The sequence below is a fragment of the Synchiropus splendidus genome, chromosome 3 (genome assembly GCF_027744825.2).
Source record: "Synchiropus splendidus isolate RoL2022-P1 chromosome 3, RoL_Sspl_1.0, whole genome shotgun sequence".
NCBI lineage: Eukaryota > Metazoa > Chordata > Actinopteri > Syngnathiformes > Callionymidae > Synchiropus > Synchiropus splendidus.
Window position 1 is genome coordinate 7,462,364 of NC_071336.1, and position 11,011 is coordinate 7,473,374.

Here is an 11,011-nt window from a genome sequence, read left to right on the forward strand (position 1 = left end):
GATCAATCTAATTATTTCCCAAAACGTTTGATCCTCTGTATGTCTTATGGTTTCAAATTAAAACAGATGCTTGCTTCAAATATTTCAGATATAGTAATTGATCATTCAACATATTGGCGCTCAGCACTTTAACACATCTTTTTGAATACACTTTGTTTACAGTTTATATAAAAAAAAGATGTTGCTCACTCAAAATCAGTATTTTTTTGTTTTCATTTAATGCATGTCCCAGAGTTTAGTGTTATGGCTTCCAACATTCTATTTCATGCATTTATTTATTTATTTATCTTTGCTCCCCCCCCCCTTATTGCCACCCTCCTTTCATAGCCAATTGCAACTTCAGCTTTTAGGTCATGTTGTTTCATCTTACCTCCATTTCTCTTTGCGTGGGTCAGACCTATCCAGCATACAAAGGCAGAGATAGTCTCTGGAGAAAATCCTTTCTTGCCTCTCACTTAACATTTTGGCATGCTGCAGCTGACCTGAAGCTCTCGTGGTATCCTGTGTAATTCAATTGTGGCTGTATTGTTTGACAGTCATCTGTGTGTCACTCCCTGCAAGGCCGCTGCTGCTTATTTGAAGCTTTTATTTGAAGAAATCCTAAGACCTTGCTCTCTGGACCATTATGAACTATAATGACAGCGCTCGCCTCCCAGCAATAGAGATAGCAGACTCTTCCTGTGGCACTTTGGTTGTCCTCCTTTCTCGGCAAATAACAACGCTCATGCCTTTGGGACATAAGTGGGGATAAAGGGCCCCCTTCTCTGCTTTTCACTGTTTTGGCGCTTCTTAACACATCAGAGTGACGTCGCTGTGGATTAGGCAGACTGAAAATGGGATGGAGGGCATGTTGAGTGGCAGCTTGCTTTCATTGCATATTGGCAAAACGGTTGCCATGTTGAGTGTTTGAATGACTGGATCTCATGTTGGGCCCTTGTGAGTGACTGCACTTCACTTCCCCTTTTGTTTGTTCATAGGTATTTTATTGATTCTTAATTGTGGTTTGCCTTCTGTTCTTGACGTCGAATAGACGGCACGTGTAAAACAGCCCAATTGAGCTGCTCAAAAAGTTCCCCTTCAATACAAACATAAGAAACACGCCGGCACACAACAGCCCCTCTTGACCGCATTTGTGAAAAAAAGCATTTAAGAAACAATTTAATTTGGGGGAATAATGATTAAAAACAGTTGCAATGGCTGAGAGGAGGTTTGGACAATGGGAAGTGCAGATCGGAACGAGCAATTTGGTGCGAGCTGTGTCAGAGCCAGGGCGGTTTTTAGTTTGCCTCAATGACTCAATTGTGGGTTTAAATGAACAAGATGGACAGAACCAGGTAGCTGCTAGACTCCTGAATGATTGTGCTTATGAAAGTGAGGCAGGAAAGAGGAGGCCGGCATGTCGACTTCTTCTATGATCCACGTCATGTTTTTTTCTTTTTTTTTTTTGTTCTTCATCGTGGTGTTGGCTTGGTGCCCCTTTTCATTTCCCCGGTTTTGCTTTTTATTTCCTCAGCTACTTAGATCCCATTAAGCACAACGACTCATTTGGTTGAACCCTTCAATCGTGTAAATATATATGAATTTTCAATTGACTTGATTCCTGGAGGCTTGTGCAGAACCAATTACTTATGTCCTTTGTGACAAAGTCACGCAAGGTTTTATGGCTACAAGAAATGAATGGCACTCTCAAAGGTTTTTTTTTTTTTTTTTTGGTTGTTTATTTTATTTTAGATAATATTACCATCAAAAAGTATCTCATTGAATTAAGCTCCTCTGTCACTGTTTGCTGTACTGTCTAGCCACATCATTCACTTACGCCTCAAATAGACAGGGCAAGTTTGGCAACCTATTGTTTTAGTGACAACAGTTTAATATACTGGAATATAATCATAATAGCTGTGGGTGCTGCTATCTGAAATGGAGCGACCCCACAATTTTTTTTTTCCCCTGCTTTGCTTCAAAGATGTTTCGAACATTTTTAATTCAACTGGCGTATATAGTTTAATGTTTTTTTTTTTTTTTTGTATTCTTTTTGCAAGCTGTTTGCCTCTTTCTAATAGCAAAAGATGCTATGCCAATTTGATTTTGATCTCAAATATTACCATGCTTTTTCCCAGCAAGAGGGAGCCAAAATTGTTCCGTATATTCAGTCATTACTCTAATGTCATTTGCCATCTCTGTTGCCATTGTCTATTATCTTTAATTAAAAATATATTTAGCTTGTAATTTGATTGCACAGTGATTTGTGATTTTTTTTTTTCTTTTACAGGAGAAAAAGAGCATTAAAAGTAAGCCATGGTCGAAACCTTTCATTGTAATGATGGGAAAAAAAAATGCATGCTTGGCTTGGTTTTCACTCACCTTGGCTTTTTTTTTTTTGTTCTTTTTTAAGAGAAAGTAGAAAGTCAATAATAAAATTCCTTAGCCACCAAATTTCCAACCGAAGACATGCTTTAGATTCTTCAGACAAGACTTCTGGTCGCCAAGGCAATGCAAATCCTCAGCTCGCTCTGTTGCATTAGGCCATTTCCTCCCATTCTTACTGACAGTGTTTGTGTTGACTCCTATTCTGGTGTAGCATTTTAAGCCAATAAAGTGCTCCCTGCGATAATAAAGTAGACACGCAGACAAGCAGAGGCCCCCGGCAAGGTAATTAGTTAAGACCATTATTAGTGGATTTCAAGAGATACTTGGCCACTGGAGCCTCCTAAATCTATTAAGCTACTTAGATGGGAGCATGATTGCCGTCTGTCAGTCACTGGGATTTTGTTTGACTGCTGTCCTGCGAACGCACTGGCCCACCCAGTCGATATCAGTTAAGAGAGACAGTTGGTGAAAATGGCGAAAAAACAGCAACTGACCTCTTCCCCTTCTGTTACAATCCCTCTACGCTCTTGTTCGGCTTTCAGCACAGGCATTTTTAAAAGCATGACATTATTTCAACTCAGATTCACGCTTCCTTTCAGTTTGGGGCTGTTGTTGAAGCTGGTGGAGTCTTATTTGCATTGTTGTCATATTTGATTTCTGTCATGTTTTATGCATGGAAGTATACTGTAATTGTAGAAATATCTGAGCACACACTTGGCAGATCATCAAGAGCAGACTTGTCTCCTTTTTGTATTGCAGCAATGAGGAATCTATGCCGTCACACAATCGTTCACATTTGCCCACTTGTTGACTTGCTCAAACTAGTGCTGTCAATCATTGAAAAATAATGAGGTAGTACTATGATTTCGCATTAAACGCAGATGTTTGACATGCTTCGAAAATAATGATTCTTGGTTTATTGGCGGATTCACTTCATCTAGTCAGGTATCATTATACTGGCAGCAATAAGGCCAAGACAACACACTTCAAGTATAAGTTTCCTGCAGTGGGACAATATTCTGATGTACATTTTGCTTCTCATTTCCGCAGACTCTCGGCCCTTGCCTGACGTAGCCATGACTGGCAAGTGCACAAGGGAATGTGACGAGTACGGCCACTCTGACTCCTGCTGGATGCCCGTGCGTACGTCGCCAGAGCGACGGCCATCCAAGTCCACCAACAACCCCCAACCACAACAACCAAAGCTTTCCACTTTCATGAGCGGCAATAGCAGCGGTAGCAGCACTGCAGAGCAGGCTGGCAGTCAAGAGACCCTCAGCATGGCTGCTATGGCTAACGGAGATCCCACCGCTGCTCAAATGATGGGCGACCGCAATCGTAACCTGCTCAACAAGAAGATGGCTTCCTCTTCTTCGTACGAGGCCTTTGGATCACCTTCCTACGGCTCTCCCGGTGGTGTGGAGGAAACACTGGGCCATCCCACGGAGGAGATTCCTCTGGCACCCACTGGGGAGTACAAGCCTACATCCTGCGGTACCCTAACACGACGGGAGGTGTACCTGTGAGGGGTGACTGTGGTGCCACTTCACATTAAATGTACACAAAGTTGCTTTTCCACCTCATTTCAGCTATATATACCTTTTAGCCAACCTTGATATTAACAAGGACAAACTAAACTGTTTCCCAAGACCTTACATGACAGCTCCTTGATGAAAAATCCAAGTAGAAATATAGACCATTTTTAAATCATGGTCATGACCTGGAGGTCAGGAGGAGGAGAAACTATGGAGAGCCGCAACGGGACTCCGGATGAAGACGTGTTAAGAGCAAGTCGGGCTCTCGGGACAGTCACTCATTGTACAATACCCTTTCCATTTTTCATATTGGGTACATGCATGCACTACCTACCCTCGTTGCACTCCCCGCCCCAGGATATGACACTGTACAGCATAGCTTTTTCCGATTTTTTTTTTTTTTTTCTAGAAACAAAGCTGTACATGCGAACTATTTTTACGTCACAGTGCATCTGGTTTTTAATTATTATTGTTTGACAACAGTACAGAACTGCAGCCACGATGCTCTACGGCTGCAACGACACACGGTTTTCCTCGCCATGGACTAGGTCATCTTGACCGACTGCAGACACAGTTGCTTATGAGCCGACCAAAACGTGACACATGTTGTAATGTCATGGCAAGGCTAAGCTTTAAACATGTTGGTTTGCTGCAATACTGAAGATATTTTGGACTTCAAGCAGAACCAAAGGAGCGTGTTTCAGCACCATGTCGATTCAGACTGCCAAGCCTCGCAGTTAGAGCTTGATGGTACAGTATGTGTACAGATGAGTCGTCATTGTACATAAACAACGAAGACAATGCTTTTGTTCCTGTTTTAACGGCACCCTTGATAGCTCAAACACCCATGATGTGTCCCGGTGAACCCACAGACTTTATTCAAAATCCTTGTCTTTTGCCCCTCGCCGGCTGTGATGCAAGTGTCAACGCCATAGTGCAAATCCTGAAACTGTCAGATCGAATTATGTGTAAGAGTGCAACTATATTTCGTCATAGAGACAGATCAATATTTTACAAGCTAGTGGCGCTGAGTGATCTAAGCATTCGGAGTAAGCACAGTGCTGAGATTAAAACGATGTAGACGCATTTGAAATTTCACGAGCCTATGGACAAATTATGCAGTAAAAGTGTGTGCACACACACACACACAGGGACAAGGACTTCGTAAAGGGGGCCGCGCAGGTCATAAAGAAGCTGCAAGTACTTTTTTTTATTATTATTATTTGTGAGTGAGCAATAAATATAATGTACACATGACCAAGAAACATCCCTTCACTCATTAATTTCCCACGGCTTTTGTAGGTTAAGATTATCTTTGAGCACGAATGTAGGAATCAGCTCAACAGTGAAGCAGTGCAATGGAGGCTTGGGGTTGGAGAAAATGGTTGATGGAGGGAATTTGAATGACTCATTGCCCATTATTTTCAATGAAGGATCAAGACTGAACGTGAGAATGTGATATCTGCGATGCCGCCAGAGCTGACACACGCTTGACAGCGTTATGCATCATTGTCTTTTGCTTTTTTATCCTCAGAGGCACAAAATGTAACAACTGTGTGAATAAAAAAAAAGAAAAAAAAATGAAACACGAAATGCAATTCAATTGTTTTATATATTCGTGAGCTTCTTTTTTTCGGACACAGCTGTTTTCACTTCATTTCAGTTGTTTTTTTTTTTTTGCATTCAGGCAATCTATAGTCTGTAAGTACTACTTGTTGTTTGGAAAGAAAGTGCTCCTATACTTATCAGATGTACACATGAATATTTACTTTTTACTGCACGTAAAACGGGTGCTTCTCTCACCTAATGTGAAGGATGTATTAGAAAGAAAAAAAATGAAAAAAAAGAAAAAATGAAAAAAATAAAAGACCAGAAAAAGCAAGATCCTGTAAACATGCAATTCCAGCCTGTTGCTTGCTTCCGTTACTTCTGGGATACATGACCCCTGTAGTGTAGCTTTAGTTTTGGGCCACACAATTTTTTTTTCACAATGTTTTGTTCCAAAGTTTTCAGAGTCTTAAAATCTGCTTCGAGTGGGCCAAAATCGTGTTCGTATAGACAGTTAACGACACAAAACAAGTTCAATATATCCGGTTTGTAAGCCACAGTGTTAAGTAGCCCTCCATCTCTTCAGTTCTATGCAGTGTCCAAAATTTCTTGCCATGGGTGAACATTGGACAGACCACAGTAGTACGCTGCACAAGAAAAAAATCAGCAAGAGACCAAGAACTTCCTTATGTCACCTGTAACATTGCACCCATCATGGTTGTGTTTGCAACTGACTTGGTTCACCATGTCAGTTGTTCTGACAGTAACTTAACTTAAGTCCAATGTCAAGAATGCTGGCATACACTTTTACTTTTGCACTTACAGTTGTGGAAAAAAAAGCTTTTGGGCACCCTATTCAGTCTACTGCTTTGGCAGGACTACAAAATATGAATCTGATGATGCAGTGGTTTATTTATTTTTTGCCAAGTTTTGAACACATTCGCTGTTGACTTCGATACAGAGAATGTAAAGAACTGACAAATTGGAAATGTCAAAAATTTTGTTGTGATAGTTTTTCTTGTGAAGAATAAACAAAATATATATAAATTTTATTTGCTGTCATCTGTACACACCAATATTTTCCCCAAATTTTGCATACTACTATTTGGGATTGTGCCGAAACCTTTTTTTTTTTTTTTTTTTCATGCAACTGTATATTATATCTGAATCTTATTTGGGCTCATGCTGGTGATATGTGGGGGTCATGTATTTTTCAATGAGTCACATCAATACAAAAGTTGGGTTCAATGAAAACATAGTAATTGGGAAAAACGTACATTGAATATGAAGCTTTCATATCAGGTCACTGAACACCAAAATTGAAAACTCTTTCTAAAAACCCGTCCTATATATTAGTGAAAATCCAACTCATAATGACACTCTTTTCTGTGTTGGCAACCTTTCTTTTTTTTATTTATCTGGTACCTCCTTGTATATTTACCAACACTGCTTCTGGCAAAAAAAGTGAAAAAAACAAAAAAATTGTAAAAATAAAATTGTGTATAAACAAAACCAGAGTGAATGCAAATATGCAATTGTGCCTTTTTATACCAATTGGTATGAGTCAACGTTGGTTTGGAATGGTGCACAAACAAGGATATGCTTACACAATGACGACGAGCAGCATTTTGACTACGGAACTGAAATTTATGTGCATATCTTTCAAGAATTCCCATGATGTCAAAGGTTTCAGTCAAATGTAGGTGAGCCAGAAATCTCAGTTAGTGTTCGCAAGGTTTGAAGATCTTGTTGTGAAGAGTCCTATCTACTGTAATGCATTACCAAATGAAGACCGGTACATTCAAATGTTGCTTGGTAGTAGTGGTGATGATATAATGGATTTGTTTTGTTTGTCGTGTTAAACTCATGTACATAAATGACATCAGAGGTGAAGCAACCTTTGTGCATGAAAGGGGCTCTGTAGGGTTCAGCACTGAAGCCAGGAGGAAAAAAGAAACATTCAAGTGCTCTGAGTTGATAGAACCACAAAATGTGTGGAACAGATAAGTGTAAAGGGTAAAAGCTACAGCGGAGCTGACAGAACACACACTTCAGGGTGTGCTCAACTCTCAGTTTAAAGAACGTGAAGGAAATAAATGACATTGCTCACAAACAATGTATTTACTGTATTGCAAGATGTGCTACAACTTTGAAGATAAAACATCCAAGGGGACATGAAAGTACTCATTTCTTTACAGACTGACCCACTGAATCTTTTTTTTCCATTATTTACAAAGGCAGATATTGCTTTGGATTTGTTATTTCAAATATATGCACCAGCCATAAAACCATATGTACATTGTTGCCACCTGAGGTGTGTGTTCAGTTTGTGTGCTCATTTATCCGTAAAGCATTCACAGTGTGTAATGAGATTTGTAATATTAACCATAACTATTTGTCCTGCGACTTGGATGTTGATATAGAAGACGAGGAACAAATTTATCATCATTTAATATGAGTCACTATGCACGCAGCTTAGCTGAACATGGCAAAGTGTATTTGAACGCAAGTCCACTTCTATTTATGAGATATTTTACATGATTTGATTTGCTTTTGTACAGGTTTGTGTAAATACATTGCTTGTCAATTTTTGTCTCTGCAAAAATTAAAATATAACATGGCAAAACAAGATTGTTTGTGTTGTTTGTCTTGTGTGTTTTATCCTTTTATTTATTTATTTTTTTCAATTTGATCTCCTTTTATTTTGAATGTTGTGTCGTCTCTCCGAATGAAGATTCCCACTCACGAAGCTCATTGTCACTTAGTGACACAAAACGTAACATCATCATTAAATTGCTGTTTTAACCATTAATAAAAGTAATCAATTTTAAAAAAATACATGAATTAATCTATTGAATGAAACTTAAATTGACATTGAAAAATGGTTTGATTTTGACAAACAGTTTAAAATGAAAAACGTAATTTACAACAAACATATAGGGTACTGCAGCAGTAATCCGATTGCTCCGTCATAACTTGATGTTATTCTTAAGTTTGAAATGAAACGTTTCTGTTTCGTAAGGTGCGTGATTTCATTGGAGCAGCAGGATTGTATACGTTTATTAAAAAATGCTGTGTAACTGAAGAAGAGCTTAGGCAGAGGGCATAATATCCCAGTCCAAGGTCACCCACGGACACGATTGACAGGTGCCATCTGGGAGGAGTGAGAACATTTGGATGATTTACTCCGATATCCCTATCTGTTGATCTAAATCTAAGTTTTGTCCATGTAGACGATCTTGGACAGTGCTTCAAGAAAAGAAGCCTTGATCCAGCCTCCCTCCGGAATCCTCCTCCAACACTTCTCGGGAAGACCCAAGGCTTTGGCAGGTCATTCCAGTGACGTAATGTCCACACCATATTCAGAGTCTGTCTCAACATCTCCACTGGGAAAGGAAAAATAAAAGCTCACCACGGAGGATAGCCATGGTTCAACTTTGAGCCTCTAATGGAAGACAAAGCTTCTCACCCAAGACCAGCCACCCAATCTGTGTGTCATTTCATATAAATGTCTGTTAAGAGATGAAAGAAATATAATACCACTTTTCACTTTTCATCTGTCATATATTTGGGCACACACATTAAGAAGGCAAAGTGGAGCAAATAGTTACTGTTGATGGGTTGAAAGCTCAAGTCTCTATACCAGTGGTTCTTAACCTTGTAAGTAAAAAATAAAAAATGATTTTTTTTACTGGTGCACGAAATGAATTGCGCATTAATATGACCTTGTTCAAATAACAAAGCGGACCGGTAGGAAATCTCAGAGCAGGACGCTTTCAATGACTGTGCCCACTAACTGCAGACTAGACTGAGGGGTGGACCTCTGCGGTGGAGGCTCCACCGAACCCCTGAGACCGACTCATCGAACCCCTAGGGTTCGATCGAACCCAGGTTAAGAACCACTGCTCTATACCAACGTCTCATACGTCCTTCTTAAGTTGAAGAAGTTGGAATGAAAAACTTGCTGTGTCATATATGGCAGTCAGTGTCATGACCCGATCTGCTGGGTCGAAACAAATGAACCCACTTTTGGGTAAAAGTAAGTGAAACTCCACAGCTCCAGACAGAGAAAGGGTCTGGAAAATAAGCCAGCATTATTTTAGAGTCCAGTATTCAATTGCTTCAGTACAAATTGTGGGCGCACAAGAGAATTAATAAATGAAAAAAAGATCATTTTACTTTCTACCCTAAGTATGCCTGGATGATGACGCTAATTACATTCCAATCCAATCCTCGTTCAGACTGAAAAGAAAAAATGCCACTGACTCTCCTCCACCCACATACCACTAATGAGGTATTCATGCAGAACTACAGCGGAAGGTAAAACTCCCTTTTCAAAGTCTGGACACTACCAGTGGCAACATTTGGCTTTGTTCAAATAACATTACTTCTGTCCATAATCTATGTGCACTGAGGAATCATGCTGCTATGACAATCTGGGGAGTTGTTTCCGTCACGTTTGCATGCAAGGGCTGTGAATCGCTTTCCTCCCTGTTGCCCCACTGAAAGATTCTTGTGCAATACTTAATAAAGGGGGAAACCAGGGCTAATTGTAATTCATTCAGATTTGTTTTTTTTTTTCTGCTTAATGGATGCGGGAGATTTATTGAAATGAATGAAGTTGTAAAATGGGATGAAAAAGGAAAAGAGCGAGACAAGATGTTTGTGGACACACACACGCACACACCATGATAGTTCATGAGCTGGAAATTGATTCTGTTGTGTGTGAGAACGCTAGAAGGTTAAAGAGCAGGTGAGCTGCTCCATTCTGGAACAGTTGGAAGAGCACAAGAATGTGAACCAGAAAACAGTAGTCAAACATGAGACAGATGCCCGGACCAGAAATTGTTCCGCTTTCTGGGAACACATCCTCCTGATTCTGTGCAGCATGAACCTCAAGGTTCTAGAGAAGCTGCTGCAGCAACGGAATGCGGAAAACAGCATTGCAGTTAGTCATCAGTTAAGATGGTAAGCATGCATTCACGGGGCACTGTCCATCATATAGCTCAATATTTGTTGTGCCATCCTCCCGTCAGACAATGGAAGAAAAAGAAGAAGAATCATCTGCTTAACTGTGAAGAGGTATGAGAGTCAATGACTGATCCAAAGGACCTTGTGTCTGGTGAAGAGTGGAGACCTGCGTTGAATCCCAGTGGAAGGGCGGATGTGGTTCAGATCCAGCTCCACTCATCGTGTCATTTTGAAGACGTCCAGATAAATGCTTTGTTTCAAAAATGTTGTGTTGATGTTGGCAGTCATCGACAGTGCTGACTCACTCCCAGTGGTCATGTAGAGCAACCGTTGAAACTGTGGCAACACCAAACAAATATTTTAGAAACAAGATACAGTGAATTAATAAGAGTGCCAGTAACATGAAGCAGCAGAATACACCATTGACTTGTGTGCCAATACACAATAACCAATTACATATATATATTTTTCGATGTGAGGTGTTTCAGCCATTCAAGGAAGGTCCGCCATCAGACCTGGGTGTCTGTTGCACATGACACTCATTTACCAGCCCATGACTGCGTCTTGCTGGACTTGGCCTTTACTTCCAA

The 11,011-nt window shown here is 40.1% G+C and overlaps 1 protein-coding gene across 4 annotated transcripts in view; it reads left to right on the forward strand.

The window, feature by feature from the left end:
* pcdh7b (protocadherin 7b) overlaps positions 1–8,079 on the forward strand; it is a 99,514-nt gene extending 91,435 nt beyond the window's left edge. For 2 of the 4 annotated variants that reach the window (XM_053861024.1, XM_053861023.1), the window contains exon 3: positions 3,418–8,079. In XM_053861024.1, the coding sequence (XP_053716999.1) occupies positions 3,418–3,893 (476 nt within the window). In that variant the 3' untranslated portion in view covers positions 3,894–8,079. Of the gene's footprint in view, positions 1–2,269; positions 2,289–3,417 lie in introns of all 4 variants that reach the window. The other 2 variants (XM_053861025.1, XM_053861027.1) reach the window with 2 other exon arrangements.
* Positions 8,080–11,011: the final 2,932 nt, after the last annotated feature.